Here is an 18278-nt window from a genome sequence, read left to right on the forward strand (position 1 = left end):
AAAAAGTGCAAATTACAAATGACTTACCATTTCATGCTTTAGTTATATATTTATTAAAAGTAATCGTTTTGAAACATGATTTGAGAAACATTCTTGCCCCCGCCTTGATAACAATGCTGTTCATGAACTAAGAGGCAAGCCAGGGATCATGTGTATCATATATGTGGCTAGATTTGGATTATATATAGAGAAATAGTTTAGTCTATTAAATCAAACAATAGAGGTTTTTTTTTATATACAGCAGACATGCTCAACTCGCATCTTTGAAGGTGCTCTCATATGTGATAATGAAACAATCGGCGGCTCAGAAAATTAAAATATTTGCCCAGGATCGCATAATTTGAAACCAGTTTATGGGTCAAGCGCATTACAGTTAGGTCGAGTAGATTATTCAAGTCACTGGACCTGCAAAAATGTTATGATTTTTTTTAAGCCTGGACTTGATTTTCCTCATGTGTGCTGGGTTGAGCTCAGAGTGTTGATGACCAAGTGGTTTGAAAATTAGCACTCATTGAGATGTAGAATTTTCGGTTTAAAGGTAGGTATCTGGTGGGCACGTTTTAGAGAATGTAATGCCGAGCATTGAGGAGATCCCAGATTCAAGAAACGCAATCATTGAAGAAGTTTTGTCTTCAATGCCCTCAAGTAGGCTGAAAATGCTAAAGATTGCTTCCAGCTCGGGGATTTCACGTTTGAGTGATGTTATTAACGAGTCTGTTTTAAGCAAGTGTTTTTATTGAGCACAGACACAGTCTTCAGTCATGCGAATTCCACCCTCAACATGTGACATTCGATGGTTGAGCTCTTTACGGTCCTTCCTGATTCCGGAAACCTCAACTTGTAAGAGGTCCGTATTTATTTTTGTGCTTTGAGCTATTTTGTGTATGTTGTTTAGTGTTTGGCAATTCCTTTGAGTGTGGTCTTGTTTTCATTGATTGGGAAGTCAGGAATCGTAAGTTCTTTATTTGATCTCTTAAAATTAACTTTCCCATCTTTATACTTGTGGTCTTTTGACTCTGCCATATTAAGTAGCAGCATAATAGGGAACAAAACACTTGGGCTATGGAGCACTTCAGCACTGACATTTGATACGCAAGACCCAAAGGTGCATAAGCTGCTTGATCTTGAGACCTGGGTACATCCAAGAAGCCCCAGTATGGTTGATCGCTTATTTGGTGACAAAATGTGGTATTTCCAAGATATGGTTCAGATTGTTGTAGAGTGTGTTCAGGTTATGGCTTAAGGTGCTCTAGACGGAATACAGCAGCTAACATTCGGATTAGCTAGACAGAGGCAGTATTGTGGAAAGTAGTGACTCTTAGTGCCAATGTGGCCAGTGTGGTCAGGTGCTGCTAAGTGACAGTGTTGAGAGGGGACGGTGCTGTACAATCAATGAAGGCCACTGTGATAGGTCAAAATAATTGATGGGACAATGGAGCACTCAACTAATTGCGAAAGGAGTGTTTGGGAGATGGATTGAAGTGCTCTGTACAGAGGAGGTGCTGTCTGCTCCAACGAGAATGCAGTTGCGTCTCCTCTATCCTCAGCTCGGGGTTAACCGTATCTGGGTGGAAGGGGAATACACAAGATTTTATCCAGTTGACCCTCAATCCCGACATATCTGCGTAGTGTGTCAGGGTAGCGTTTATCATGTTAGGGACATAATGCATGTCCCGTAAATACAGCAACATGTCATCAGCATACAGTGAGATGGCATGCAGTCCATCGCCCAAGGAAATGCCCCACAGTGCACCCTGTTTACGAAGCACCAGGGCCAGAGGTTCGATGGCCAGCGAGAATAATAATGGAGACAGTGGGCAGCCCCAACGTGTACCTCTGTGTATCGGGATAGCCACCGACAGCAGGGGTCCTGTTTTAACTCTAATGAGTGGGTTGTCAGTTATTTCACCATCCTCAAGAATAGAGTGCCAATTCCAAACCGGGTGAGTGTTGCAAACAGAAAGCTCCATTCTAACAAATCAAAAGCTTTCTCAAGGTCCAGTTCTAAACACCCAACACAGGGCCACTTGGTAGGAGCATATTTAAGGGCCCTAAAAAGCGACGTAGGTTGAGAGAGGTGTTTCGTGTGGGGACAAATCCATTTTGGTCTGGGTGTACCAAACCTTGTACCAATGGTGCTTAAAGGTCCGCAAGTATTTTTGCTAAGATTTTGTAGCTGGTATTCAGGAGAGCCAGTGGGCCATACGAGCCGGGGAGTACAGGGTTTTTATGGGGTTTGGGCAAAGATATAACCATCACCGTCCACTGGGACTCTGAAAGCGTCCCCAAAGATTAAGCTTCATCATATAACTTAAGTGTGGGGCGCAGGCTTTGTAGAATTCGGAGGCCAAACCGTCTGGGCCCGGTGCCTTGCCATTGCAAACTTTGGATATAGTTAGTGGTTGGTCTAGTTCCAACCTTGCGTCCAATGTAATAGGTACTGGTAAGTCAGAAAAAACATCCCATACCTGTTGGGGTCTGGGAGTGAGTGATATATAGCAGTGTAGTGACGGGTTAGCTTGTTGTGAATGGCAGCTTGTGTATAAAGGAGGGTCCAGTCTCTGAGAGCAGCACTGTTATAGGTTTGTGGGGAGGATCCCGTTGGATCAGCCAAGCCAGTAGACACCCAGATTTTTCCGCCTTGTCATGTGTGCATGCTGAGTGTGCCGCACAAATGAGACAACGCACTTGTTCTACTAGTGTCACTAGTTCACGCCTCGCGTTGGCCAATGTGTCAAGAGTCATCCAGCCTCTCAGCTGCTTGATTCTCAAGCCCCTGCAGTTTGCATTTTAGATTTGTGATGTTTCTAGTGAGTCTGTGTCTTAGGTTACACTGTGCCCCTAGGCAGTGGCCTTTTAATGTCACCTTGAAGGCGTCCCACTCAATCAGGCCATGTGAGGCCGTGCCTGTGTTGTGCTGAAAGTGGTCGCCCAGCATGGAACTCACTGAGGCCCGAAAATGTGGGTCCTCCAAGATTGCTGGTTGTAACCACCATGTGGGTATGGGAGTAATGATAGCTTCCCACTGCATCTGTAGGATTTGGGGGTTATGATCGGAGTGTGTGCGTCCTAGATAGTCGGGAGGAGCGAGCGTGTGGCCACCACTCCATTTATACAGGAGTGCAGTTGATGAGGAACAGAGTAAAATGAGTAGACCTTCAACAGTGGGTTGCGGCTGCGCCATGCGTCTTCTAGATGCCATTGTCGCAGCCAATTAGTTAACATGCAATCATTGATGGTGGCAAGCGTACGCGGCAACAGAGGGAAGGAGCAGTCAAGGAAAGTGTCCAACACACTATTAGATTCCCCCCCCCCCCCCAAGCACCCACAGAATCCCTTCCCTCCGTGAAAGGATATGTGATAGTGCGTGTAGATAGAGGGCTTGGTCTGTATTTGGTGCGTAGAGAGATCCCAGCAGAATAGGGCACCCATCCAGATGACCCATCACCAATACAGAATTGCCTTGGGTGTCTATAATCGATTCCTCTGTGACAAATGAAGTGCCAGGCTTGATCCATATAAGGGCCCCTGTGGCATACACCTGTCCCCTCCATATTGGCCATGACTGATATATGGTGGGCATCATGGCCATTATGGTGAGCAGGATTGGCACAATAGTGCTCCTGGTATAATGGTGGGCATTACTGACATATCAGACATCATCGATCTTACAGTGAGCATCTATAATTTAGGATTGTAATACCTGGGGATTTGAAACTTAAGCTATCCAGGTCAGGCATTTTCACATGCGAGCACTCAATAAAACTAATGAGCGAATGCCTAGGGACAGGATTTACTGAAAAAGACAAAGGTTAGTTTAAAGGCAAAAATCATATTTTTACAGAAAACGTTTTTGCTCTGGACAATTGAGCTTGTTTGTCCAAAATAGAAAGCGATACTGGATAGAAACGTGTATTTTCAAAAACCAGTATGCTGATGTAGACAAATAGTTGCAATTTCAAAACACATTTGAAGTTGATAGTTCAATGATAATTCAAGCCAAGCTTGGGAGGCCTATACTGTGGCATGTGATGCTTTGGTTGTTATTTCATTAGTCAGTTGGAGACATTTAATACTAATCTAATCTAATCCAATCTAATCTAATCCTGCTGATGTCGGACGTTTCTGCTGAGAACAGTCTGAAAAGCTTGGGTGCCCGCTAACGATAATCCTGCTTAGGTTGTTCATAGTGTCATGATAACATTTGTGGTCACTATTTTACAGTGATAAAATCTGCTCTTAGCTCTGGAGAACTTCCTTGAGCAGAAGTTGCTCTCGCTGCAGAAAAGGCTTGAGAACCCAGAGCGAATCACCCTATAGATAGTTCAAAGAAGAGCTCACTGCACTGATAATCATCAGCTCATAACTCAAAGGAGTGGCTGTTGTGGAAAGTAAACACACACATCCGTTACACTCGCAAACCTAACACAGAAGCCAGGAGGACATGTCACTTATCATAGAATTAAAGTGAAGCAGGCCCATAATTAGCCACAAGTGTTTAGCGAATATGGACAAGGCCACTGATTCACAAGGATGAGGCAGGACTGAATGACTTAAAACTACTGGTGGTCACGTAAGGGTAATGCTACATTAATTCAATCTTGGTTTTTTTCTGGGGCACATGACCTCCATCTAAGGGAGAAGTGATTCGGGGCATGTGGGGAGTTCAACATTAAAGAAATGCTCTACTGCTAACAAGGTAACTAGCTGTGCACCGGTCTGTCATTCAGTGTAACAAAGCGGAGTGGGGATCAGCAGCATGTTCCTCTTCACAAAAGACACAGCAGCACTCCCATTTCACACATTAAACTCACTACTGTCTGCCACTCAAACCCAACAGTGATACTAGGACAATAGTGCACGTCCACTCACCGTTGCATAAAGTCGTGCAGCTCTGGGTTCACTTGATCAATGATAGGCATCAAGTAATTTAGAATGTGTTTGGTGTTGTCCATTGTAGGGTCCATGAAATCCCTGAAACCAAACAGATGTGAAGCTGAGAACGTGTGAAAATTCCTCATCTAACTGCTGTGTACTTTGCACCTATTTCACGCATCCATATCACAGGCTTTCCTCACCGAAATTGCAGTCAGACCCAATTATTAGATTTAATGCACCCTAAACCAATCTGCCACTAAAAAACATTAGTAAAAGTTAATTCTTGTACTCTTCCCACAAACCCTTGCAGGCAAACCTTCATGGTGGTCTCTTCTAGCTTTGCCCTACTCCTGTGTTCATAGTGCTGACTTCTCCGGTGAGTTCCCTTGCATCGTTTAGCCCTTTCTCCCCAACCAGACTGTTTCACTACACATTTATGAGTAAAGACCTGTAAATCTTGCTCAGTCCCCCCCATTCCCCACACGTGTAGGGTGATGAGTGATGCCCACCTGAGGTGATGGGTTGATAATTTCTCCACGAGTGCTGTTGCCATTGTCTTTCCCACCACAAGCAGGAATGTCACTACAATGTCGTGGTACCCTTGGTAGTAGTGCAGTTGGGGATTACGTTGCAGCACTTGCAGGATGATGTCAATCAGTTCTTCCTGAAGTCCAGATCGTTGTTCATCTGGCATGCCTACAGAAGGAAGAAGCATCAAAGTGACCTATGATTGGTTCTCATTCCTTGAAACAAAGATTTCAACTCATCAATCTCAATTCTACCAGCGTGACGTTCGAACCTCATTGCATGGTTATTTCTAACCTGGCATACTTACCTTGGGAGGGGAAAATGAACCTTCAGAGAGACTCTAGGATCACATTCCTTTCTCAAGACCAGAGTCTTCATCTTACAAAGTTAAGCCCCAGCACTCAGCAGCCACAACCCACTTCGACTGCCACAAACTTATCATCCTCACAAACCATCTACAACACATTTGACTTTGAGGAATCCCCCTGCATCCTCAGATTTCCAGAAAAAGTTGTTTAGTATCGAGACTTAAAGCAGGTCTCCTCCCACCCCAACCGCTGAATGTGGCCTCAACTCAGCCCATGCAATCCAAGCTTATTATCGATCACAGTTGTCTCCAACTCGTCTGAACTCAACCTATACTATTCATGTTTAATGTTGATTAGACAGGTCTCTAACAGGTTCACCACCACCCATCCCTTAAATACTTCGTGGTAGTAGCATCTTTACTCCCATGCAGTCAGTACAAGGCTCTGCACAGGTCACAGCTCCCCTTCTGCACTGACTGTATCAAAACACATTCTATTAGAATTCTGCTCCATTCACCTGTCACTTTGATGCCTAAACCATTTTTGCTACCCATTTTTTTTTTTTAATGAAAGAACCTCGTCTGAATTTCACAAAGGAGGTTTTACATGTAGGGAAGCAGACCTTGGTGGAAGTTCTTTTTGATTCTATTAAAAACATCCCAGGCAGCAGCCCCAGAATGCCTATGTCCCTGTGAGCCTCAGCATAAGCAAAATGTCGTCTGTGTACTAAAAATGGAGAGTTGTGCTCCCTTAAAAGGCAGTTTAATACTTCAAAACCATGAAAACATCAATAGGCAAACCCCTGACATAACCAAAGACTATCAGTAAATCCACATTTTCATGGTCACCTTTATTTTATATGAAAAGTCATCCACATTGACCAATACAGCCTAGAATACTTAAGACCAGAAAATGTCCTTATCCTCTATGAATCACCAAAGACGTGTTGGCACTGGATGTTAGCAATAGCAGAACAGTACAAAAGATGATCAACAACAGCATGAGACAAAATGCTGGGATCCTGGAAAACTCACCTGGCGGAAAGCGGCGGAGAGAACGGCGGACATCCATTAACACCTGGTCATAATCCTTGTTATTCATTCGAAGGTCCTCACCTGACAGTGAAATAAAATAACTTAGCTGCTAATAGTTTTATGCCATGAGGGGCATAGTTTGACCACATTTCCTGTATTATTCTACATAAAATGCCCTTAACATACCAAAGCAAGGCACACCTGTACATCTTCCTTTCTCACTGAGGCAGACCCCGTGGGTGCATGTAAGAATCAAAACATGCCCTCTCAAATATTACCTTAGCACCAAATAATCATCCACACTCTTCAAGTACTGCGGGGGCACAAAGCCCATATCTTGCAATGATCTAGCATCAAACTCCAATCTGTCCCCTCACACAGTACAGTTGCACCCAAACACCCATACCTGGAACCATTCATGTCCCTCACAGACATGGCAGCACCAAGTATTTGCCCATTTAGTACATAAAGAGATCCTCATCTACCGCACTACCCAAACTGTGATAACCTCATGCACCTGCCCCTCCACTCAGATATTTGCAGGAGAAAATCTTTCACTAACCTGGTGTAGGAGGCAGATCATGTATGTTCACATTAAGGAGCTTTGGCCAAACCTGGCATCGGATTTCATCTGTCAGAAGTCCGCCTTCACTGATTGCCATACGCCTGAGAACCGCAACGTCGCTGGGCACTCGGCGGATAGCTTGATGGATCTCTGCCTCCTTCCTTCTCCTTTTGAAATTAGGGTCTGTAAAATCGTAACAATTCAGGCACAAAATATTAAAACTCAATAGAAGCAAAGGCGCTAATTGTCCCACCTCCTGCCACAGAGAGCAACAACTTCTTACTCCTCCAGTAGAGCCAGAGTGGTTACTGCTTAATTCTCTGGTCTTCTCAGGAAGAAAATTGACAAAAGATTCAGAGCTGTCCAAAAAGCAAGATAGGTCTCATCATCACACTATCATATTGTTGTCTTCTAGCTCCTGTCTCTAACTCTAACCTTCATAAATGTTCCCCTTTCCATCTATAAACGCTTTCTCAATAGCACCGTAGCCTTATCTGTAATGCTTCTGCTATTGGCATCGTCTATGCTGCCCACAAAGATCTTCATTGTTCTTAGATCACCAGAAGAGCACGGTGTTCAAACAAATATGCCGAGTAAATTTCAGCCAAGAGAGCATTAAAAGGAACAGGAAGATGATGGTCTTTGTCCAACCTTTTTACCAGGAGTCCAATCCTACACACCTGCTCACCAATGCCTAATTCTGGGTCTATGTTTCTATCTCCCAAACTTCTCACTTTCGAATGTTACACCAAAGTGCACGGTATACAACCAAACTATCGAATTAGAAATGAATTTCTACCAAAATATTGTAGCTATAATATAAACTACCAAAATATTATGAACAAAATTATAGATTCACTATTCTTAATGCCACAGGTAAAGATATACTATTTTAACTCGATACAAGTACTTTGATTATATGCATATCTTAAAGGTGCATGGATGTGGGCTTAAGAATTCTAGACATCGCAATTAGAATTAGGTTATTCTGTGCTCCTATCGTTTTCATATCATTTTGAATTTGCCACCCTCGCCACATATTACATTGCCTGTTGCATAATTAGCAAATTTAACAAATACATTTTCTTGTTCAAACAAATCAAACTCTTCTAAAAGAAATGCAGTGCACGTGGTGCAACACAGTTGCAGACTCTTTCAAAAGTTATCTGATCAATTGTAGAGTGCAGAATTGAGGGATTAAACTGGTAGCAATGAGGTTCACCCTTTGTCGAGATGGTGCTAATGTATCAAACTGATGGGACTGGGGAGGAGCTTTTGTCTTCAGCATTAAAACATTCCATTAATTTTTACATTTAATTTAACTAGGGTAAAAACAAAGAACACTTGTTTGTCGTGAAATGTTTTGTTTGTGCAAATATATTTTACACAACGAACACTGCCTCGAAGCAGCAGTTATCTTAAAAGATCATTGGGAATGCAGAAAAATCCCAAACTTCTTATTTTATTTTTTAAGGTCTAATGTCTTGAATCTTACAGTGCCTCCTAGTGAAAATCTTACAATATACATATGTAATGTACAATAATGTTCAGCATAGCACAAGAAATCAAAACTGAATACAAGTTCGAAAACAAAACTTCTCTTCTGTATGAATGTTAAATGTTTTACTCCCTGGAGTTGGAAGGAAAGGGGTCAATAAAGTGGTGCTTCCTTTCTTCTATAGACAGCAACAACGTTTTTGTTGGGGAATAACATTTTTATTGGATCTTGCATTATGATGAGTCAGATTGAATGACTGATGTAGACTAGCAAGGGAGCTGTGTGTGGGTCAGGATCAATGTGGGGTAAGCAATCTTGTAGAGAATCCCTATGCCATGTCAGTTGATAACATCAATGTGTAACTGTGGTGTTTCAATAGGCCTATGGAACTGGGCATCCCTCAATATTATTGCATATTGTCCAGCAGTTTTAGTTACACAATTTGTAAATTAAATAGAGATATTTTCCAAATAATTATTAACATGTTCCACAAAGGGCAGACTGCATTAAAAAGGGACAGCCCCAAATCCCTCTCTATGATGGTCTGGCACATGAAGTAACCAGGCAGAGATGAGTGGTGCTCAGCAGAACAAAGGGATAAAGTTTACCTTTTCGAAACGAGGGGCATCAATGACATACATCAGCGTGATGAATGCACACTGCCTTGAAACTCAACCGCTTTATTCTAGAAAGAGGGTGCAAGTTACTAAAACTTTATCTTGATCATAGCAATTAAGCTGAGATCACATTGCAGATCTCTGCACCTGACGAAGATCGTAGAAAAGGGGGAGCAAAGTAAAGTTGAAAGTCACTTGGCTTAGTGTCAGGGTGACAACCTGCTCATTACACATTTCTGGAAATCCTGTATACAGGACTCTTAGTGCTCTACAAGATTATGGCATGCTGCTCACCAACAGAGCGCTAGACCGGGTTGGGTTACTGGGGGATCAAGAGTGCTTAATTTGTAATAAGTTCAGGAGCACAAAGTTAGTCTTAAGAGCCAGATACAAAATGCTGGTGGTGTTGCTGAACACAGACTGCCTAATCTTCACTCTACACTCCCAGTCTTTACCTACTCAGGCAAGTTCCTTTTTTTATCCTGGTTTTCTATTAGTCTCTTTCTCCTTTTTCTTCCTTTCTCTCTCTTCCTCTGGGCCAAAGTCAGATACAAGAATCTAAGTCCTGGTCACCAAATGAGGACTGCTGCCCACCACCTGCAAACACCGGAAGAATTGAAGCAGTGCAGATTCCCCAGCGTAGGGTACAACTGTCCCAATGATCAATCTATTACACTTATGATTGATGTTGTAGGTCCTAGCAATAGACTAACGCGTTTTTATTTTTACTGGACCCCAGTCAGGAATGTGCCTACATGCCTCTCCCTGGGAAATCCATGCAGTGTGTTATAGCTGTATTCCGTACGATTCTATTTGAAGTCTAAGTGGATGTGCGTGTATAAGCTTGAGTAACATGAGGTGGTGTATTCATGTTGGAATCATCTTTGAATGTATATAAACACTGTAGGGTGTTCCAGCAGGTTAATTGCAGCCAGGTGTGGTGCCTTTCTTGAACCTGCATGCCGTCCTGCTCTGCTCCTTAAGATTCCCACCTCCCATATGAAGTCACTGCAAAATGCAATGCTAGCTTTGAATCATTTTCCCCAGCAGATATCATTTGTTGTAAATAACTGAAACTGAACCAGCACCAAAGGTCAAGGTGTGATTTGGACAGAGTGGAACACACGCTTTAAAGAAAAATTGCCTGCCTGCCCCTTCCCCACATGATATGCTTTGTGCACGGAGTGGAACTGCCTACATGGAACCCACACAAGGGAAAGTAACCGTTTTACCGCCAAACGGTTTCAACGCAGGGTTACTGCAATCAATGGTGCAGAGGGAGCAGTGACAATGGGTCCCAGGATTATGAGTGGCCTACAGCAACTCCAATGGCAGCAGTTTTTTAGTTCCAAACAGAAAACGTGGCCCCATCTTCTTGACTTGCATTGGGGCGATGATGCCCCTGAGAAGTACCTATTGCCTCAGAGCATGCCAACTAAACAGATAATGCATTTCCCCCCATGATTCATTATCTGGAAAGGGTTATTGTGAACTTTCAACTTAACTGGACATTTGGAAAAATGAGTGGTCTCCAGGATTGGAAGTAATCTAGCCGCTTAAACCCAGTATTCCCCTTTTTACTCAGAGCTCTGCACAACAGTGTAGAGCACGGTGAGAACCAGAGGAAAGATTTTGACCATCTCCCTTTTTGGAGTAAGGATTATATCCCACTGCTAAGAAAAAACTCTGCTGCACTTAAAGCATTTACGTCGTAGAAATTCTGGAGTGGAGAGAATCTATCTGTTCAGCGTGAGCTTCTTGCCATGATTAATTCAGAGAAGCAGATCCTGCCAAGACTAGGAGCTACGGCCAATCTGCGACACCGCGATGTCAACATCCTGTTTTGCACCAGATTACCATAAACGGCCACTGCACCTGAACCCTACATTGCCACATCATGTTCGGAGCCCAATAACTACAAGAGGCCTCTGCACCTGAACCCAGAATAGCTGCATCCTCTTCCTCACCAGATGATCATGGAAGTCATGTGCACCGGAATCCTGCATTGCTGTTAATTCAACTGGCTGATTATCCTGTGTGGGTAGTATGCCCAGCCATTGTAAGCAGCATCATTTCCTAAAGTAAGAGTCAAGCGTGCACTGCTTCAGCACCCACCTCAGATGGTGAGTTCAAAGGATGGGCTTGTGTACCTGCCTGTCTGGTCACCCGTGGAACAAAGGACACGGGCAACCTCAGTCAACAGCATGGCACCACCCACACAAATGGGAAAAAAAGAACACATCTAGGCCTGGACTGCACATGACCATATTCAGGGTATAAGATCGGAGTATGTAAACTCTACTATACGTTATGTCTAGAGCTCACTTCAGTTGCAGAGTACCTTAAGAAACAAAGTCAAACAAAACAGTTGTTGCTGCACAACTTATTCAAGTTAAGTATATTTACCAAACAGAATAAAAAGATATTTTTTCTAAAATAACAAATCTATTTATTGTAAGGTATAAATGTGCAGCCAGAACTAGACGAACACCCCACACCAACCTCCAAGACAACGCTTCGACTGTTTGCCCGTGTTGACCAGTGAAAGGCAGCTTAAAAGGAGGCTCTTGGCATTTCAGCGAGCTTGCAGTAGTATCTGGTTTCTGCTTTTCCGGAACAGCAGCAATATACATAGGATTTCCTATCTGTCTCCAAGTTGTGCAGGCCACAGATAACTGGCCCGACACAAAGCAACTGATAACCCTAATGGAGGACCTTTTGTGTTGTTCACAAGCATGTAGACGAAAGCCATCTCTATTCAAGAACATGAGCAAAACACAAACTGCAGAAAAGAAGGGCTAGAAGTACAAATACGAATGACAGACAACTTTATTTTGCTGGACCCACTAAAGAAATAATTCTAATGTTTATTCAAAAATACTCCAAAACATTTCCACAAGCTCGGAGATCCAGTGATCTAATGACCCCAACAATGATCTCAGAGGAGCCAAAAGTGTTGCTTTTCAGCTCAATTCACACCTCTCATGTGGCTCATCTCTCAAGAGACTTGTTAAATCTACAAAAATGTAGTACCTTCTACCCCATGAAGGTACATTGAGTAGTATAAAGCCTACCTATCTCATGCAACACCATCTTAACTGGGGCCACGGTCACTCCTCAGGCTCCACTAATAGTAGCTTTTAACTCAACAACACACCTCATATTTGGACCCGGATGTTATGATCCAGTGTTTAAGTAACAACAACACTGACTCTCATTGGAAACGATAACGCAGTTTACAAAGCACCTTCTATCCACATCTTCACTGCTTTCCTGAATACCTCTAGAGGAACAAGAAGTCTGAGAAGCCCGTCTAAGGCTCAATGGGTAACTGGAATGATGCATTGTATGGAGTCGGAGATAGTGGTCCATGAAGCAAGAGGCTGCTCTGTGAAGTTCCAGAAGGTGTGAGGACCATGGGGATCTTATTATGGCCTAGACTGGGAGCCCATACTCACCCAGCACACTCCCTCACTGGACAGACATAGTCTAACACTCAACACTGGCCCAGGAACAGGAATGCATCTAGAGTAGACACTACATGTAGTGAAGGGGACCGAGGGGAGAGAGAGGCCCAGCCGCTCAGTCCTGTAACCAATGCTGTTGAAGAGTTGTACAGATGAAGCATGACCTGGATGAATTGATGGATACACTTATTGTAATGTATGAAATGGAGGTCGTTTTTGCTGATGTTCTGCATAAATCAATAAAGATATATTTTTTTTAATTCTAAGAAGTCAATGCATTGCAATATCGGAGACTCACAAATTCAGGACTAAATAAGCCATCAAGTGATCACTTACTTTTAACATCCTCTAGTCAAACTATTCCCCATCAGAAATTTAAATTCAATCAATTCTCATCTCATTCTATTATCACTGAAAAACGTACACACTGCATCTTTCCCAGCAAATAATTCTCACTTGCTCTGTAAACAGTCTTCTTGGTCGGCACTGAACTCTTTTTTTACCAGTGAATTAGCTGCAACTAGACTGGTTTTGACTCCTCTCTCCTCAACCCAAATGACTTTGTTAATAAAATAATTCCTAAATTGTGCATGTATGGACTGCCTGTTCCCAACGTGCCTGAGAGGATGCTAAAACTGAGGAGCGGTCAGTCAGGTACATGTAAAGTAGCTCCACGTGAAGGGCATACCCACAGTCAGACTTGTTTTTGCATACATCGCTTCTCATGCTGACACATAACAGAACCACTATATAATGGAAGGTCAGACGCGTATTTACTGAGTAAATCCCTGCATCACTAAATTCAGACAGAAATGATTAAAGATTAAATTTATAGGCCGATTTGATTCCTTGTCTGGACCTGGAAAAAAGCACAACTAAAATTAGGTCATGCCGAGGCCCCTGACTGCTGGGTTTCAAAGGCTCCAGCCCTACAGAATTTCCAGCGGTTCAGAGGGATTCTAAGTTCATCTTCACATGGTAGAAGACAGAGATAATTGGCTGAAAACTAAAAAAAGAAAAAAGTCCCAGAAGACACGAGCACTGCATCACGTGCAATGGAGCAACTTGGCACCACTACTATAGTCTCATGTCAGGATCACAAGGCAGGCAGATTTGGATCCGTTGATCTAATTTAAGCATTACCCCGAAAAGCAAGCAGACCTGAGGAATAATCGCTCACATGTCAAGAGGTCAGTATCGCAGGACAAGGTAGACCTTGAAAGGTCTTCTTGCTCGCTAACAAAGGCAAGGAAGATTTACCTAGGGCTGGTGCTTTGACTGCTTCACTGGAGCCAACTGGTGAGGAAATTCATTTGCCGGTCAGTGTCCCTTTAAACTTATAAAAACTTCTGCAGGCCACGCAATGTTGGCAGCCAGCTGCCTATGACCCGACACTGACACTGTGCGTTTAATTCATGTGTTCAGAAGAAATCAAATCACTCCAAGGATCTAAGCAGGGACATGCCAAGCGCACTCTTGCTAATTATGGGCAATTGTACGTGTCCTTGCGTCTACTTAACCATCACGTATGCCACTTCTCTTGCTAAAAACACAGCTTCTATTTCATGGCTTGCATGAATTCCTCTATTTAGTGTACTTTTGAAAGGTTAGTAACATTGGGGTGCAGTCAAACATGTACTTGCTTAGCAGCGCATGCCAAGTCCTAAATCTGGAGCCAGCTTATCAGTAAAAGTCGTTTTGCATGCTATGACTTGGGCACCCACACCTGTACAGGAAGACGCACAGTCCAAAAAGCAGGTACTGCTGGCTACAAAGTCAGACTGGCTGAAGGTGTCACACATTACATGGAGTCACCGGTCAGGATCATTTCTGAAAAGCAAGCAGACAGAGTGGAGTATATGACATGTCAGCATTACCACTGACAAGACTCTGGAAAAATAGGTCAGATCACCTGCACAAGGCCAGTAAGGATGGGTAAAAGTCAGTCACGTGACTGACTTCTTTCAAAGGCTTCTAGAAATGGTGAAGATTCAGTCAAGACATTGACAAATTAGAAGAGCGGTTCACAGTCGCATGCTGCGCACATCTCCAAAAGGCTACATCAGGACCCTTCTGGCTTCGGAGTGAAACAGCGCACTCTCACACTAAACCAACTTCAATCTACTTTGCCAGGTTGGGCCTCACTGCCACTTGCCAACTCATCGCCATAAGCCTCTTGGCTACATCAATGCTAGATCAGCCACCTTGCTGGCAGATTTCTCAATGTTGGGGCAGCGAAGGAAGCTCAGCAAGCAGACCTCTTGGTCCCACTCTATCGGTCATCCTGTGGTCCGATTCACTATTCAGTAGTATTTCCTCTCAGTAGGTCCTCATTCTGGAGTTATCACAGACCATACATATTGTGAAAGGATGAGTTTGCTTTCCCACATCTGGCCATACTGCAGTTATAACTTTGTTAGTTTTAGTAATCTTTCGATCTGTAATGTGGCTCCATGTATGGAAATAAACAACATGCTTTTTAAAATGGAACCCTTGGTGCATTGCTCCAAATACTATCTCATTCCCGATCTTCTATATGGTGGCCCAATCAGCCTCACATTTTTCTCTCCGCTTTCTAGAGAGCATTTCAAGATGTCAATGAACGCACAGTATAGTAAAGACGCTATCTTGACCCCTCTGTCAAAGTACACATCATGTGTGGCCCTTTTGTGCGTTTCAGACTCCTCGTTTCTGTCCCTGAACATTTGTATTACTGTCACTACCAGCGATCGGTGAAGGAGAAATTGCCCTGCTGACCGATCTTATAACGTATCTGGTCCTGAAATGGTTTGAGAGTCCCACCTTTGTGTAAGTCACCACCTGTCTCAAGCCCTTCTCCCCTTGGTGCTATCTTGGTGGGCTTATATCAGGCTGTGTACACCTAATGCAGCATGTCCAATAGCTCGGAAAATAGCTTTTGATTAAAGTAATGTTCTCTTTTTGACCTTAGAGGCAAGTAGGATGCTGAGCATGTTCTCTGTTGATTGGGCATCTGAACTACTCTCCTAGCTTGTGCTTCGAGCCATTCAGCCTTCCCGCTGACCCCAACAAATTTCCAGCTAGATAATACAGCTCATAGTCCGGGGCAACTAAACCACCCTCTACTGTTGGTAGTCTCAAACTTCGTCAGTGCCACTCCGCACCATCCTTGGCCCCACATCAAGTCTACCAGCACTGCATCCAATTCTCTGAAAAAGACAAGGGATGCAAATCTGCAAGGTTGCAAAGTAATGTATAAAAATAACATGGTAGTATCAGGTAGAGGGCAATGGGAAGCGTTGGTAGTGGAGCTCCAGGGGCTGATGTCTGAGGTGGAAGAAGAGGGGAGCGCTTCGGATCGGCGTGAGGCGAGGGGAACTGGGGATTGAGTTAGACAGGAGATGAGAGCGGTCCCCTGACTAAGGCCAGAGGCCTGGCTACGAGGGACGATTTGCTTACGTAGAGAGGAGGTGAGCAACTGTAATTGAATTCCAGGGTTGGGGGGGCACATCGAGGGTGAACTGGGGGACAAGGGCACACTGACATAGGGGTGGGAGGGGGGGGACGAGTTGGGATTGGGAGGGGAGCTGATCTTCCGACACGAGGGAACCCGTGCTGTAATGAACAGTTGTTATTGATTTGGAAACTAATAAAAATGTTTCAACAAAAAAAAAAAAAAAAAAATCAGGTAGAGGGCAAACCTTCCGACTATGGATAGTGGCATTATAGATAGTGGCAGGGTTCTCCAAAGGAAATGTTTCCAGTCGTTCCTGCTAGTGTTGACCTGATATTCTGGTCTAGAAAATCAGTCTCATTGCGATACATTCGTACTCTTGATATTTAAGCGAGGCTGCGGCCCATCTTGAACCCTGGCAAGCTATGGGAACATTTACTCCACTAAAGTCTAGATGTACTGAGAATATGCTTAATTTCTTTTGGTTAGCCTGCAGTCCGGGAGCCTGCCAAATTCTTCTAGTGCCGTCATAGTTTTGACTGCTTCCTACCTAATATCCTGTAGGAACAGCAGCATAACAAGTGCTACATACCACTACTAGTGACACCTTTATTTTAGCATCCCTGTCTAAACACACATGCAAAAGGTCCCATAGCCACTGCAAATTTAAATGGGGACAGAGGCATCTCGCTTGTTCTCCTTTTAATGTCAGGTGAAGGCGATATGACAGATCCCGTTGTAAATCTCGCTGTGGAATTTGCATATGTAAAGAGGTCCACTTAAGGAAACTCGCTCCACGATCCAATTTCTCCAAATCAGAAAATAGAAATTTCTAGCTCTGTGCATCAAATGCTTTTTTAAGACATCTATTGCCAACACCACGGCTCTCGGAGTAGGGTTGCTGACTTATCCAACAATCAGATCAAATCTCTTATATCCACCACCCTGTTACTACATGAGATAAACCCACCTTGATCCGGGTGTCTCAATCGAGACTAGTGGGAGAAATCAGCTAACCAATACTTTACTTAGAATTTTGTAGTCCGTGTTGAAAACCTCATGTACTCCATCGGGTCTCAACCAGGGTTAGGAATGGGCACTATTAGTGCTTCGAGAGCATGCTCTTGCAGTATTGTTCAGAGTGACTAATCTTTGCACCAGAAAATCTATAAACGTGGGTAGGATTCTGTCCTGCAGCTGTCAAACCCTGTGGCTTTATCCCTGGCCATTCCTGTAAAAGCCATTTTCATTTCAGTCTCTGATACGTCCATCCATAAATCGTCAGCTGTATCCAGCGGAAGTGCCTCGAGTCTCGATCTCAATATGATTCCTCTAGCTCCCTGTCAGCCACCACCTTGTGCAATTTATATAGGTTTGAATAATACTCTACAAATGCATTATTAATTTCAAGCTGTAAATGGATCATAACATCCTTGACCATGCATACTCCCGCTGCTTAAGCCCCTCCTAAGTAAGATTTCAAAAGCCAGGCCAGCACGCATCCCGCCTTATTACCCTCACTTTGTGATCTGGTTTGATGTGCCCTGAAGTAAAACTTTGTGATCTGGTTTGATGTGCCCTGAAGTAAAAGCATGTAAGCTTTTCGGTGAGCTGTGCAAGTATATCCCTTTCTTCTAGTACTGCAACACAGATATGTAGTTGCAGGCTTTATCTCAAGCTCACAAACTTTTCGCTCCTGATCTTTTAGTTCTGTTAACAGAATCGGTCTAACTCCATGAATGTTTTTACACGGAGCCCATGTACTATTACTGTCTTGAAGGCACTTCATTCTACCAATGCACTGGAGACGGATGCCTCACTATTGCTAAAATACTGTTGTAACTCGACTCAAACTGTGTCCCTGAAAGAGGCGCTACAGTGCAGTGACCTGTAGTCCCTATGTAGGGATCACCACCCTCCGTTTTCCCCACTGTATGGCTAGCAACAGGG

General features: G+C 43.6%; 1 protein-coding gene across 2 annotated transcripts in view; it reads right to left on the minus strand.

Moving 5' to 3' along the window:
* Positions 1-18278, minus strand: part of TBC1D20 (TBC1 domain family member 20) — a 73598-nt gene that overhangs the window by 45283 nt on the left and 10037 nt on the right. For both annotated transcript variants that reach the window (XM_085619550.1, XM_085619551.1), the window contains exons 2-5: positions 7311-7496; positions 6749-6829; positions 5388-5574; positions 4873-4974 (exon numbers count right to left, since the gene is read on the minus strand). In XM_085619550.1, the coding sequence (XP_085475676.1) occupies positions 4873-4974; positions 5388-5574; positions 6749-6829; positions 7311-7496 (556 nt within the window). The remainder of the gene's footprint in view (positions 1-4872; positions 4975-5387; positions 5575-6748; positions 6830-7310; positions 7497-18278) is intronic.

Source organism: Triturus cristatus, chromosome 7 (assembly GCF_964204655.1).
Source record: "Triturus cristatus chromosome 7, aTriCri1.1, whole genome shotgun sequence".
NCBI classification, from domain to species: domain Eukaryota; kingdom Metazoa; phylum Chordata; class Amphibia; order Caudata; family Salamandridae; genus Triturus; species Triturus cristatus.